Source organism: Myotis nattereri, assembly GCF_964212035.1.
Source record: "Myotis nattereri genome assembly, chromosome: 5".
NCBI lineage: Eukaryota > Metazoa > Chordata > Mammalia > Chiroptera > Vespertilionidae > Myotis > Myotis nattereri.
In genome coordinates, this window is record NC_138080.1 from 80,693,382 (window position 1) to 80,708,833 (window position 15,452).

Genomic DNA, 15,452 nt, shown 5'->3' on the forward strand with positions numbered 1-15,452 from the left:
TATATGTGCCCATCACTGCCATTATATTCTGTTGGTCACACAGACCACCCCTGGTACGCTGTGGGAGGGGCACAACACAAGGAGGCCAAAGCCAGGAGGTGGACTTCCAGTCACCTGAACCCAGACCACTGCAGTAACTTCCCCACTGGGCTTGACTGTTCCCCACACCCTACTCCCCAGGGCAGCCACAATCAATATGCAAATTGTCCCCTCAACTGGGAGTTCGACCAGGAGGCGGGGCCAGCCAACCACCTGTGGCCAGTGGCCCCTCTTCCTTGCCCGGCTGGCCCTGATTGGCCCCGATCAGGCGGGCCAGCAGGACCCCGCCAGAGCACCGGGCCTCTAGTAATCCCTATAAAACAAGTCAGACTGTGTCATTCTCTCAGCTCCAACCAGCAACAGTTTCTATCTCCCAGTAAAAGCCAAAGTCTGAAGTGACGGTTTGGCCCTCTAGCTTCTCCTCTCTCCCTTGTCACTTGCCCTTTGCACTTGTGGTTCCACTGCCTGGAACACTCCCCAGAGATACACATGTGCTTTAAGATCTTCAGGTGTGTCCACAAATCACCTTACCCAAAAGACCTTCGGAAAATCCTACCATGCCCTCTCTTTATAGCACTGAACTTTACCGTTACAAGCCCACCTGTTTCTCTTGTAAGTTTTGCAGGAAGAGGGATCTTGATTTTGTTCATCACCAACTCTCCAAAGCCCAGGACAAGGACTGAATCTCGGGGAACTCCCATAGGGCTGGACCCAGAAGGCTTTGGCCTCCCTATACTCACCCCCAACCCCAACTCAGGATCCATGACAACACTCTGGAACGTTCTCATGGCTTTTGTTGCCATCAGTTTGTCATATTCCAAAATTGTCTTCCAGGCTTGAGCCCAGATCCCCGTCTGTCCTCAGCTGCTTCACCTGATCTGCTGGAAGCCCTACAGCCCAGTAGCCCAGCGGCCCCCAGTCCACCTCCTCTCAACCCATCCACTTCAGCAGAGGCCACGGCCCCACCCCTCAGTGCTGCAAAGGCTCCTAAACTGGCCTACATCAGCCCCAGCATCCATTATCCATCCTCTCCCTGCAGCAAACGCATCTTCCAGAAACACCTCCAAGGAGTAAAGCCTCTCATGACGCCCCCTGTCAGGGCTGCCCCCTGACCTGTGCCCACTGAGCCCCTAGAAGTGGCTCCTGACACTGTGGTCCCCCTGTGAGCCCATTACTTGATGTCCAGGTCAGCACCTTTCCCTTATCATCACCCCAAATATAATGCCATTACATACTTAGACTAACTTTTGTTTAACGGTACCTCCTTTAAGCAGTATCTGAAATCATGTTTGATGGGCTGGTTACATTTTTTCTAATATATATCAAAATAACATTTTGATAAGTGTTCATGTATTCCCTAAAATCATCCAAGTATAACCTCTGCAAACACTGGCCCGCAGCTGCCACTGCTGCCTGGCCCTGGGCATGGCCCCTGGTACTGCAGCACCAGCCCTCACAGCCTGACCTGAATTCTTTTGAGGAACAAAGAGCATTGGTCTTGCTCCCCCTTATCCAGCAAAGGGTCTCCTACATGCTTGAGAAATAGCTGTTGAACCATTCAAACCATTTATTGATTTAAACCGAAAGGTACTAGAAGGCAAAAAGGAGGCACCCCCCCAGACATCCTGAAATCCTCCATCTTCTCAGAGACAACAGCCTGAAGCAGGACGGCCTCACTGTATCCTGCCCCTTTTTGCTTCCCAACAGGGCTGACACACCCTCAGCGACACCTCCATATGCGACGGCGTCTCACCAGCCTGGCACTGGGTGTGCCACTCCTCTCACCTGCTCTCCTACCTGCACACAGGACCGCAGAGCCAGCTCGCTCCTCCTTGCTGGCAGCAGCTGCCTGCTGACCCTGTACCGCCTCCCGCGACTCCTGGGCAGATACTTCCAGGCCCTTTCTCACCTCTGCTGTCTTAATTCGCACAGCTTTCAACCTCCATCCACCCAGGCCAGGGTCACTCCACTAAAAGAAGAGAGGAGGACTTCACCCACACCCCCATCTCATCTTTACAACCTGTGAGGTGTCAGTGCTACCACCACCCCTCAATCGCTACACCCAAGTCACACAGCTGCAAGCAGCCAATACCCCCTTCCAGCTTCAAGATCCAGTTCCTCCAAAACCCCCAGGTTCTGGAGTTCCAGAGGGCAGTGCAGGGGCCTGTGCCCCCTCCATTTCCCCCCCTCTCCCCCCGCCACCTTCTTCAAGCTGGGAACTCCCTCATGCTCCCTCCCACCACATCTGCCACATCCCTGCACGGGGTTCTCAGGACTATGTCTGTTAAGATGCAGGAACTCTGCAGGTCCCTGGCTAAGGCACCCCCTGGCTTGTCACTGGATCCGGGCCTGGTCAAGGATTTTGCCCCACAATCTTCCCTCTATTTCCTGCCTTGCCAAGTTTTCCTTCCTCCTGGATCTTTCTCAGCAGCATACAAAACATGTTCTAATACAGTGGCCGCCATCCGGTGGTCCGCAGACCACTGGTGGTCTGTGAGGTCCGAAAGGTTGGCGACCACTGTTGTAATGGGCCCCATAGTTTAAAAAAAAAACAAATACAAAAAGCTTCCCTTGAGTCCATGTCGCCCCCCGCCCCCCCATCCCTGACACAGACGCCTAAGTTGAGTGTTGAGACCATGTCTCCACTTCCCTCCTCTGCTCCTCCAGCTACACCTTCTGTCCAGTCCCTTCTAAGTAGCATGTGAAGTCGGTGCCCCCCACACACCCGCTCCTCGTCAAACCTCTAGATTTCCACTATCACAATCAATATGCAAATTGTCCCCTCAACTGGGAGTTTGACCAGGAGGCGGGGCCAGCCAAACACCTGCGGCCAGTGGCCCCTCTTCCTTGCCCGGCTGGCCCTGATTGGCCCCGATCAGGCGGGCCAGCGGACCCGCCTTCACCAATCCCTGCTCCTCATCTCTTCGTTCTCCTCCTGACCTCTGAGGCTGAGGTGGTCCAGGCGTCAGGTGCTGGTCCTCTTCTCCCGGGCCCTCGGCCGTGCTGGTGTGCGGGTAAATGGGTCATAACCAGCTCTCCAGGGCAGAGTCGGGAGGGGATGGATGTGTAGAGATAAGTTTATATACATTTTACTCCTGTAACAGGATTGTGGCACACAATTCACATATAACAACAAAATACACAATGCTCTTTACTGCAACTTCCATATGGCCAACTGATTCTCACCAGGCTTCTACTGATTTTTGTTGAAATCCTGCATCCATAGCCAACTGACAGTTGTAATTGACAAAGGAGCCTGGTTCTGACAGGAATGCTGGTTGATACTTTGTTTACCTTAAGGAGTAAGAGCAAAGTGAAAAAACAAAAACATCTGTGGGAGTTTCACTTGTTCATCAGTGAATGACTTCTTTGCTAAGTCATGTAACTGTCAAGTACTCTAAGACAATTTCTTCAGATTTTTGTGCTGATAGATGACACTTTAATCAGCATTATTAACATTTTAAAAACGTTTTCTTCATCACTTTAAGGTTTGATTTGTAGCGTTTCCCAGTGTCCATGGTGTAAATTCTCCCACATCAGATTTCCCGCCACAAAGGCGGCATCTGGAAGGGGGCGTGGGAGCACAGGTGCCCACAGTGGAGCATGTCTGCACCACCCAGATGCGACAGACACGTCCTCTCCAGAGCATAGATAATGGTTGACTGTAAATAATTAGGAAAGTTGAGTAGTAATTACCTTTAAAATTTTTTAAGTTTACACACAGTAAAATTTATACTTTTTAAGGGACAATTCTGTGAGTTTTGATAAATACATAGAGTTGTGTAATCACCACCACATTCAAGGTGTAGAGCAGTTCTAGCACCAATGTAGTGGAACCCTCCCCCATCCTAAGTCTTGGCAAAAACCTTCCTCTATAATTTTGCATTTTCCAGATGTCCTGTAAAGGGAATTATACAATCTGTAGCCTTTTGAGTCTGCCTTCTTTCCATCAGCATAATGCCTTTGAGATGCACACAGGTAGCTGTGTGCAGCGGTTCACGCATTCCCACTGTGGAGCAGGGCTGCGCTGTGCAGACGGGCCACGGTTTGTCTACCCACTCTCCATCGAGGGACATTTTGTTTCCAGGTCGTTTTATTTTTACAAGTAAAGCTGACACAGATTTTCCTTTATCTTGCGTAAACACCTAGGAGTGAGATTGTGTTGCAAGGTATACGTTTGTTGAATTTTATCTGAAATTACCAAACTGTTTTTCCATAGTGGCTGCATCATTTTGCATTCCCAGCAACATTGCTCTGCATCCTTGTCAGCACATGATATTGTCAGGTTTTTGGTTTGTTTAGGCTTTTAAATTTTTTTCAGACATTTTAGTGGGTGTGTAGTAGTGCCTTGTGGTGTTACTTTGCATTTCCCTAACAACTAATGATGCTGAGCATATTTTCATGTGCTTATCTGTCATCTACATTTCTTTGGTGAAATGATTTCAAATCTTTTGCCTTTTTAAAATTGGATTGACTATTACTGATGAGTTTTGAGTATTCTTTATATAGTCTGAATATAAGTCCTTTGTCAGATATGTGATTTGTAAATATTTTCTCCCTACTTGTAACTTGCCTTTTGTTTTTTCCTTTCACAGAAATTTTAACATAGTGAATTTTATCATCTTTTTTTCCTTAATGAATTATGCTTTTGGTTGTTGTAACTAAGAACTCTTTGGCTAATTCAAGGCCACAAAGATTTCTTCTAAAAGTTTTATAATTTTTCATTTAGGTCTGATTACTTTTGAGTTCAATTTTGTATAACATGACAGATATAGGTCAGGGTTTGTTTTTTAAAATATGGCTTTCCAGTTGTTGCACCACCACTTACTAAAAAGATGATCCTTTCTCCACTGAAGTGTCTTTGCACCTTTGTCAAAAATCAACTAAATATATTTGTATGGGTCTATTTCTGAACTCTCTATTGTGATTCATTGATCTGTGTGTCTATTCTTTAGGCAGTGTCTTGATTACTATAGTCTTTGTAGCAAGTCTTAAAATCAGCAAGTGTGATTCTCCAACTTTTTCCTTTTTCAAGATTGGTTTAGCTACTTCAATTCCTTTGGATTTCCATAGAAGTTTTCAAATCAGAGTCTTGATATCTAAAAAGTTCCTGTTGGGATTGCACTGACTCTATAGGTCAATTCTGGAGGGACTGACTGATATCTTAACAACATTGAGGCTTCCAACCCAGGAACTCAGTATGTCTCTCCATTTATTTATATCTTTTTTTTTTCTTTCATCAGTGTTTTGTACTTTTCAGCATTAAAATCCTTCCCATATGTTGTCAGACTTACATGTATTTCATCTGTTCTAATGCTGTTATAAGTGATATTGTTTTTAAATTTCCATTTCAATATTTTATTGTTTGCATATAGAAATACAATTGATTTTTGTATATTGACCTTACATTTTGTGACCTTGATAAACTCATTGTTAGTTGGGCATTTTTTGTACATTTCACGGGATTTTCTATATTCGAAATCATGTTATCCTTCAATAGAGACAGTTTTATTTCTTCTTTTTCAACCTGAATGCCTTTTATTTCATTTTCTTGCCTTAAGGCATTGCCCAGGACTTCTGGTACAATATTGAAGAGGAGAGGTGAGTGGGCATTCTTACCTTGCTCCCAGTCTTAGGGAAAAAGAAGTCAGTCTTTTGACCATTAAGTTTGATGCTTATTGTAGGTTTTTATGTGGTTTCCCTTCATCAGGTTAAGGAGGCTCCCTTCTAGTCCTAATTTGCTGCGAGTTTTTATTATAAATGATTGATAATGAATTTTTTCAAATGATTTTTCTGCATTTATTGAGATGATTGTTTCTTTCTTCCATCTATTAATATGGGAATTGAGCTGAACTAGCCTTGCATTCCCAGGATAAGCCCCATTTGTGGATGTTCTGGCATGCTTTTATATACAGAGGTGGGCAAAAGTAGGTTTACAGTTGTATTGTGACATTCTTTTGAGTTAATAAAGCTACTGTAATAATTGTAAAGTATCTTTTCCCATATGAACAACCGTAAGCCTACATTTGCTCACCCGTGTTGCCACATTTAATTTGCTATTTATTCTGTTGAGTTTTGCATGGAGGATTTCGGTAGGAACCTTAGAAAAACCTGAAGTTCTCCCTACAGCTTCCAAGATCTCCTCTCTCCAACACCTCCTGTCCTCATTCTTACGAGGGGTATTGTTCCATAGAGTTTTTTTTCTTTTAATATCTTTGTCTGGTATTAGCATCAGAGTAATGCTGGCCCCATGAAATGGGCTTGGGAGTATTTTCTTCTATTTTTAGGAAGAGACTGTATAGAATTGGTATTATTTGGGAGAATTTGCCAATGAAACCTTCTGGGTTTGGAGTTTTCTTTGGGAGAAGGTTGTAAACTATGAATTCAATTTCTTCAATAGATACAGGAATATACAGGATATCTATTCTTGAGTGAATTTTGGTAGGTTGTGTTTGTAGAAGGCAGAATAATGGTTCCTCAAAGATAGCCACATCCTACTCCCTGGAACCTGTGAATATGTGATGGGACATGGCAAAGGAGAATTAAGGTTGCACATCAGCTAATTTAAAAAAAAAAAAAAAAAGAGGAAATTATTCTGGATTATCCAGTGGCCCAGTGTTATCACAAGGGGCCTTAATGTGGAAAAGGTCGGCAGAAGAGTCCATCAGAGTGATGTCGTAAGAGAACTGTACTTGTTTTTGCTGGCTTTGAAGGAGGAAGGGTCCACAAGCCAAGGAATGCAGGCAGCTTCAAGGAGCTGGAAGAGGCAAGGAAATGGATCCTATTGGAGCTGACAGGGAGGAATGCAATCCTATTGATGGCTTTGATTTCTATATTGTGAAACTGACAGATTTATGACCTATAAAACTATAAGGTAATTTGTGTTATTTTGAGGCATTAAGCTCATTCTCATTGTTACAGCAGCAATAGAAAACTAATGCAGTAAAAGGCAGTGCTTTTCAAGGAAATGGTCCATCATTTCTTCCAAGTTGCCTGATTTATGGACTTAAGAGTTGTTTATAGCATTCACTTATTATCCTCTTAAGTGAATATAGTGATATTCCCTCTTTAAGTCCTGATATTGGTAATTTATGTCTTCTTTTTTCAAAGAACCATATTTTCATTTCATTGATTTCCTCTAGTTATTCTGCCTTCAATTTTATTGGTTTCTCTGCTCTTATCTTTATTATTTCCTTTTCTTATTCTTTCTTTGGGTTTAAATTGCTCTTCCTATTAATTTTTAAAAATTATCTTTGCATTTTTAATATATTAATTGTAAGTTTACACAATTTGATTTTTATTTTTTAACTAATTTTTAAAAAATATGTCTTTACTGATTTTAGAGAGAGGAAGGGAGCGGGAGAAAGAAAAACTTCAATGTGAGAGAGAAACATCGATCAACTGACCAGGGACCAAACCCACAACCTGGGCGTGTGCCCTGACCGAAAACCAAACCAGCAACCTTTCAGTGCACAGGATGGTGCCCAACTGAGACACACGGGCCGTGCTGATTTTTAATAATGGCTGTTGAACAACTAGCTCGCAATGTTTCTACAGCCCACATGGCGTATAGGCTGCTATGAGCTGGCTCCAGCACACTCTGCCTCCACGTTTGTCTTCACCCATGACCTCTTCTTCCCTAGCTCCAGACTCTTTCTCCAGCTGCCTATTCAACACCTCCACTTGAATGTCCAACTGAAATCTCAATAAACCTACATCTAAAATAATGTCTACAATAATGCCTCAATCTTTTCTCCTCTACCCTTCTCTCTTCCCTCTTCTGGAACCAGCACCTCCAGGGGCCCAGTTGCTCAGGACCCTGAGTGAAGCTTCATCTGTGACCTTCTTTCCTCACACACCACAAGCAGCGTATCAGCTCCTCTCAGCTCCATCTTTAAAGTGTACCTGGAGTCTGAGCACATGGCACTGCTTCTCTATCACCATCACCCCGGTTCAAACCTCACCCACTCTCACCCTGCACTGGGCTTCTGCTTCTGTCCTTGCCCCTTTGTTGTCTCTTGTTACCACAGCAACAGCGATCCTGTTATAATGTCAGTCACGTTGAGTCTCTCCATGGCTCCCATCTCAGAGAAAACTCCCACCTTACTGCAGCTGCTGAGATTTGACCTCCCTTGTTGCTTACGCCTTGTCTAACACTCTTTACCCCTTCTCATGTTTTACTTTTCTACACAGCTCTTAGCACTCACTGCCTGGCATCGTATTACATACTTACTTGTCGTGGTCTGCCCCTCCCCGGTACTTACCACTTCATGCCCTGAAACAGTGCCTGGCCCTAGTTAGTCCTAAATCAAATCTGTTTTGTGAATGAGTGAGCAGCAGCCAGGAAAATGCCCAAAGCCTCCCCTTGGCTCCCGGCTCCATCAGGATCAGGCTATGCTCCTTGGCAAGGCTAACAAGGCACTGGAGAACGTGGTGCCCTTGACCCCTGTGGCTCCACCTTAAGCCACTCGGCCCCTCACCCCATCACTTCCTCCAGCTACACTGAACTTGGGGTTCCTCAAATGGACCTCTTTCTCTCACCTCAGGCCTTCCTACATCTTCCTGAGGCTGAAATCCCTTCCTCCTTTCACTTGGCTTGTTTTTCAAGCACTTTCAGGTCTCAGTTTGGCTACTACCAGTTCTGGGGGCCTTCCCTGACCTCCTCAGCTCCGACTGAGCAAGGCTTCCCCCATCACGTCCATGTCACAGTGGGACTACTGTCCCCCACCAGACTGTGAGCTGCCGGATAGCAGGGCCTGTTACCCTGGGGCCTAACACTGAGTAAGTGCTCACTAAATACAATCTGAATGAAAGAATGAATGGACAAGAAAACTATTAAGAACCAAGCCTGCTAAGAGATGGGATGGGGGACCTAGGACGACCATCCCACTCCCCATTCCTGTCATCCTCCCACACGGAAGGCCTGGCTCAGCCCCGTCCAGCAGCAGGGAACCAACAGTCAGCCAGAGCCTAGGAGGAGTCCACAAGTCACAGCTCTCAGCCATGAGGCCAAGAGCCCTACACCCCACAACATGAGGGGTGGGAGGAGAGGAAAGCAGCCTGAGGCCCTGGTAGGAAGAAGTCACATCACCCCAAGTACTAGTGGCTAAGAGTCCCCCATTACCATTTCCTGCCTAACTTCAAACCCAGGTCACATTCCTTGGCCACAGTTCCCAGGATGGCACTCAAGGGGGCAGAGAAGGGCTCCTTCTAGACCCGCACACAATTAATGATGAACCGGTGGAACCAGAACCCACACCCAAGCAGCGTGAGCCCAAGCCCTTGGTCACATGGCTGCCTGTCTCCTAGGTGGGTCTGCTACATGGCCCAGGACCAAGCAATCAGACACCCAGCAATAACTCGATGAGGCCAATGAGAACACCCAGTGGACCAAACTGCACCATTTTTGATGCCCTGTTTGTACGGAGAGGGAGGAGGGGGAGCAGCAGTCCACTGCTCAACCTGGGGCGCAGCAGCCTGGCACTGATCTGGTGTCCTTCACCACAGACCCCACAGGCTCTTCCTCAGCCCCAGGGACAGCTGATCCCATCCCCTAAGAGCTCCTGGTCCAAAGTCCCCTTTCTGTAGCATCCCAGTGGATAGAAGTCCTCAATTAGGCCTATACTAGTCTAACTCCTTCCAAGGGGACCCCTGCTCATATCCCAGATCAGACCCTGGTGGTTACAGAGGCCTCCAGGGCTGGGGATCCTCAGCCCCAGCCTGACAGTACCCCAGGATCTCACAGGGTCTCCTTCCACAGCTGCCCGCATTCCTGCCAGCCCCTGCTCAGGGTGCACCTGCTCCTGCGGCCTCAGCACTCACCCCTGCCAGGAGGCTCAGACCAAACTCAGCCCCAAACCCAGGCTCTCCCCATGTCTCACCTTCCGCCTTTCTCAAATCCACCTGCAGGGTCTGCTATCTTTTTTTTTTTTTTTTTTTCTGTCATCTTTAAAGTGACTCTGACTTTGGCCTTAGCCAGGCCCTGGCACCTCCTTTCTGGAGCCCACCCTGCTCTGCCATCTCTCCTGGCCCTCCCTTACTGTCTGTCAAATTAAACACAATTCCCTTCTGAGCCGCACATTCACACTTTCCACAGCGTGATCGGCCCAGCAAATCCCAGCTCTGCCTCTCACAAGCTGTGTGGCATTAGGCAGATCATTTAGCCTCTCGGAGCCATGATTTTCTCATCTATAAAATGTACTTTGAAAGCTACTGAGAGATTCTAAAGGCCGTGAGGCAGAATCCAACATCTGATAGACTTCGGGTCTGATCCTCACTTTGCTGGAACCCTGCGGCTTCCTACGCCAGTGGCACAGGCTCCTGCCTCCTCCAGCCCACGTGGGCGGCTCTGGGCAGGCAGCAGCTCTCTTCCAAGCTCCTGTGTGCTGTGGCATGAGGGGAGCAGGAGAAGGTCTGGGGCTAAGCAAAGGAACTTCAGGGAAGTAAGTACTCGGTGTCCCCTCAGCATAGGGAAGGTGAGATTTCTACATGCAGGCGGAGGGGCTGCCTGAACAGCAGGAGTGAGCCTCTGGTGCATTGGGAAAGGCTGATAAACAAACGCACCAGAATCCAAATCAGGAAGGCCCGGAGCTGGGGTTGCCGTGGCAACCTGCAGTAGGCTCCCAGCCTCTCTGAGATGGGGGCAGGGACTTGTCAGATTCGGCTGCCCCTGCCTCCAAGGCCTCCTCCGTGGGCTCTGCCCAGCTCCGCACGGACACAGAGGGGCAAAGGCACAGAGAGGCAGGCCTGGGCTCCCACTTTTTAGTGAGGTCACTCCTCTCCCAGGGTGGGGCCTATACCCAAGAGCCCCCAGAGTGAAACAAGCCCCTCCCAGCATCTCCACCACCAGGTCCCAGCACCAATCGCTCAGCCCAGCCCATCAGCATCCCTCACGTGGTGATGCCCTCGGCCTACTCCAGGACCAGTGGCCTGAAATCTATTACTTGGTACAAGGTAGAGGGGGCAGGGAGATAGCCCCAGACTTCCCCTCACAGCAGGGTGGGGGAGGGACATCACAGGGGCCAGGCACTGGGGTAGTCCTTTATGCGCGTTTTCTCTCATTTAATGGCATAACCTTTGACAGATGAGGAAACAGGCTCAGAAAAGTTAAGTGACTTGACAAGGTCACAGAGCTACTGGGTGGTAAAAGCTATGTCCCAGCCAGAGTTTTCCAACTTCTGAGCCTGCATCCTTCCCAACTGGGGGGGCCTGTTACTAGATGCCCTGGGCTGACCATGCAGCATGTCACCAAGGGCTGTGCCCAGTCTGCACAGAAACACAGTAGACAGACAGATAATGACCTTCATGCCTCCATTTAATGGCCAGTCCAGCACTGCCCCACTGACGCCCAGACCCCAGTAGGGAAGCCCTCCATCCTGCCTGCTGTCCCCTGAAGAACCATCCAAACGGGTACCTCTCAGCCTTACTAGCAGTTCCAGTCTAGCCTCAGTCTTAGGGGGCAGCCTCATCTCAGCTCCTGCAGCAAACTGTTGATAGAGCCCAGCAGTTCCCAGAAGTAGCCCTCATCCTCGCCATCTTGGAGCTCCTGGGCGGCTAGCACCTGGTATTCAGCCTGCAGACTGGCCAGCGTCCTGCTGAGCTTGGGGTCCTGATGGTAGTGGTCCCAGCAGGTGACCAGGAGGGCACCCAGTGTCTGCAGCACCTTTTCACGGGCATCATGTTCAGGCAGCGCCAGCAGGTGGGCAGTGATCTCACACCAGCCTTGTTCTCGCAGGCTTGGCAGGAGGTGCACCTGGCGATATTGCTGCAGCTTCTCTGGGGACGTCTCCTGGGTCAGCTTGGCCTCCTCCTCGGCAAACATCTGCCATCCACATGGCCAGGTGACAGGGGTCGGGTGGGGAGGAGAGAACACACAGAGAACAGTCAGCCCTGCCCTTCAGATGTGAAGGCACATGGCTGACCTGTGAGTTCGAACCCTCTTCCTTCATCCCCTTGGACCTCAAAGGCCCTTCATGGGAGAAGGCCAGCAGGATTCATGGCTTCACACATACTCCCCCACCTACCTATCTATCCATCCATCCACTCATCCAAACAACTGTGCAGTGTGCCAGATGCTGGAGGCATAACGATGGAGACATGGTCCCCGCCCTTGAGGAGCTCAGGGTCTGGCGGGAGAATAAAAGTTAACGGAGTAATTAACTCCTAAAGAGCATAATGAACTTAGTCCAGCAGGGTAGTGTGGTGCCAGCCCAAGACCATTCGGCTGTCAGTGCTGGAGCGGGAATGCGAACCAGCTGGGCTTCCCTGAGCCGTGAGGGATGCGTGGGCGTTGTCCAAGGATAAGGATGGAGTGGGGGGTCCACACACAGGAGGGTGATAACAATGCCTGGGCCCACCTCCTTTTGAAGAATGGCAGGTTAGCCCTGGCTGGTTTGGCTCAGTGGATAGAGCATCGGCCTGCGGATTGAAGCGTCCCAGGTTCAATTCTGGTCAAGGACACATGCCCGGGGTTACAAGCTCCATCCCCAGTAGGGGGCATGCAGGAGGCAACCGATCAATGATTCTCTCTCATTATTGATCTTTCTCTCTCTCTCTTCCCTCTCTCTCCTCCCTCTCTCTCTCTCTTCCTCCCTCCCTCCTTCTCCTTTCCTCTCTGAAATTAAAAAAAAAAAGGAAAAAAAAGAATGGCAGGTTATGCTTGTTGATGGACACAACAGATGGAGCCCTGAGTGTCCCTCCAAGGAGGACGGCCTCCAGGCTGAGGGTCTGGAGAGCTGAGGAACGTCTGGGCAGGAACCCAGCCCCATCAGCAAAATATGGTGGAACCAATGCTGCCAGAGGCGGCAAAGGAAACACCTGAAAGCTGACAAGATGGCAGCTTATTTCAAAGGTCGGAGGAAGGCTATGCAGAGGTGGAGGGTTGGCAGGGGTGGCAATGCCCATATGGGCTGGACTAAATGTCCTGCAAGGAGTCTCTGCCCTAACTCCAGAGAGAATGAGGCATGCAGGATACAGAGAAGGCAAGAGGGGAGCCCAGGAAAGATGAGGGGCCACAGTAGACCACATGACGGCCTTGGGGCCCACTGGGGCTGGTGGAGGAAGCTGGGGGGCGGGAGGGGTCAGCATTCTGGAACAGGAGAAGTTCATGACCATCCCCAGTCTGGCTAGTTCTTCACTCCGGGGGAACGGAGAAGCCCTGACTGCCTCCAGCACAGAGCATGCTGACATCTTCCTAAAGCCTCTGCTGCAGGATGGCTGTCTCTGCACTGTTTGCCAAGAGACACCAGTCCCTCCCTGATCTTCACAGCACCCCAGGACTCCAGGACTGAGCCAATGTCAGTGCCCACGATGCCAGGGCTGGGGGCCGTGAAGAGACACCCAAGGCAACAAAAGAAAGAGATCAGGTCTCTCTCCAGCCAATGTTCATGTCCTTCTCATGCTTGTTGGCCCACATCCAGGATGTCAGCTGTGCCTGGGCCTTATTAATTGGATGTGAGCACCACATGGCTGCCTGCTGTTCTGGGTTCTGCAGCTTAAAGGGGGAGAGAGGGAGAGAGGGAGACAGGGAGGGAGGAAAAAGGGAGGGAGAGAGGGAAAAGAGGGAGGGAGAGAGACAGGGAGGGAAGAAGAAGGGAGGGAGGGTGAGAGAGGGAGGGAAGGGGAGAGGGAGGGAGACTGAGAGACATGACAGGCCAAGAGAGTCAGAGCGGGCAAGCACACAAAAGCAATAGCTGACAGAGAAGCAGCAATGGACAGCCCTGACCCTCAGCAAAGCACGGGGGGAGGGGCAGGGAGGAGGGATGGGTCCCTCAGCCTCCAACACTCAGCAGCGGTTCCAGCAGCTGCCCAGCCCTGCTCCACCAATCCGCAGCCTGGCTGTTCTAGGGAGAATGACAGGCAGCTGAAAAGCCCTGCCAATGCTCGCTGCAGCAGATGAACTAAGAATCCAGGCCTAGCTGGTTTTACTCTATCCATAATGAAGACACTTTCTTAGTCTCACAAAGACCAAAGTGAGCCAGGCACCAAGTCTCCTCCGGGTGGCAAGCATCTGGGGTCCCCAGGGCCTTGCAGGGCAGCCATTCTGAGCCCCTGCCCAGAGCCAAAGCTCTCAGAGTAGGCAACTCCAAGTTGCTAGAATCTAAGATTCAGCATCATTCCAGCCCTTGGCTCCTTGGTCCCTTGGCTGTTGTCATGGCTCCTAGACACAGCTGCTCTATCTCTCCTGCTCCTCATCACCCCACCCTATGCTTCAGCCTTAAATGAGGGGCTCATCCAGACGATTTCTGGCCTTCGATCACACTGATCCTGAGTTTGCACACTTTGCTCGGACCACTGCCAGCACCTTCTCTTTCTCCTTCCTCATCAGCATCAGGTTTCAGCTCAGCAGTCATTTCCCACAGGACATCCTCCCTGATGTCTCGGAAATACTGGGTTTGGAGCCCTGAAGTGAGGCCCCACAGCATCCCTGTCTGCCCAGACCAGAGCTGGCATGTTCGCTCCAAAGCACTTACTAAAGAGGATGAAGGGACGAATGAAAGAGACATGGGAGGGGCCAGGATCAAATGGTCACAAGCAAACACAGTGAGAGGGAGGCAGGGCAAGGGGGACTCACCTTTTCAGTGACCAGGTCGTAGAGCAGGGTGACCACGCGCACAGCCAGCACCTCTGTGCCCTTCTCCTGCACCAAGCTCCTCAGGACCTGCAGGCCCCCCAGCTTCAGGAACTGCTGCTGGGCATAGGGGAAGTGTCGTAGTAGGGAGCACAGTGCAAACAGGACCTGGGGAGGCACACATCCAGATGGGTGAGGGCCAATCAGAGCTGGCCCTGCCCCAGGCCCAGAAAAGGCAGCTCTAAGTGTACCAACCATCTCAGCATGGCTCCCATTCTTCCTGGCTCCATCCACTACCCTCAGGGACAGCTACACCCCAGAACTCAGGACTGGGAGCGCCAGACACCTTCAACATCACCCAGTGGACAAATTGAGGCCCAGTGCAGGCCGCCAAGGTGTGGGACTCAAAATCACACGGTGGGAACTACATCCAGGGCCCCAGATGCCTTGGGATGCTGCTGTGATACTTTGAGTGAGTGGGACCTCTCCGCCTATGCCCCCCAAAGTGACATGCACAGCCTGGAAAGGGACCAGTGCCTTCCAGGCTCCACAGGTGTGCTGGGGGCTGAGCAGGAGGAAAGGAGCAGAATCCCACCTTCTTCTTTGCAGTGAGAGGCTGCTCCGTAGCCAGGACGACCAGCAGCTTCTGCAGGGCTCCACCCTCCATGGCCTCCACCTGGACCTTTGGGTTGCTATGGAGGGTGGGAAGGGGAAGCACAGAAAAGCATGACTTGGCACCTATTCACCAAGATGGGGCAACACCACTGTGCCCAGCCCAGGGATCTGGGTGGTCAGAGAACTGACACCACACCAGCCATCCCTTGGGAGAAACAAGGTGTGCAAG

General features: G+C 49.8%; 1 protein-coding gene across 12 annotated transcripts in view; it reads right to left on the reverse strand.

Moving 5' to 3' along the window:
- Window positions 1-11,330: 11,330 nt before the first annotated feature.
- Window positions 11,331-15,452, reverse strand: part of SIL1 (SIL1 nucleotide exchange factor) — a 223,160-nt gene continuing 219,038 nt past the window's right edge. For 9 of the 12 annotated variants that reach the window (XM_081090777.1, XM_081090782.1, XM_081090779.1 and 6 more), the window contains 3 exons: window positions 15,204-15,300; window positions 14,612-14,776; window positions 11,331-11,860 (listed from right to left, as the gene is read on the reverse strand). In XM_081090777.1, coding sequence (XP_080946903.1) covers window positions 11,504-11,860; window positions 14,612-14,776; window positions 15,204-15,300 — 619 coding nt within the window. In that variant the 3' untranslated portion in view covers window positions 11,331-11,503. The remainder of the gene's footprint in view (window positions 11,861-14,611; window positions 14,777-15,203; window positions 15,301-15,452) is intronic. The other 3 variants (XM_081090785.1, XM_081090784.1, XM_081090781.1) reach the window with 1 other exon arrangement.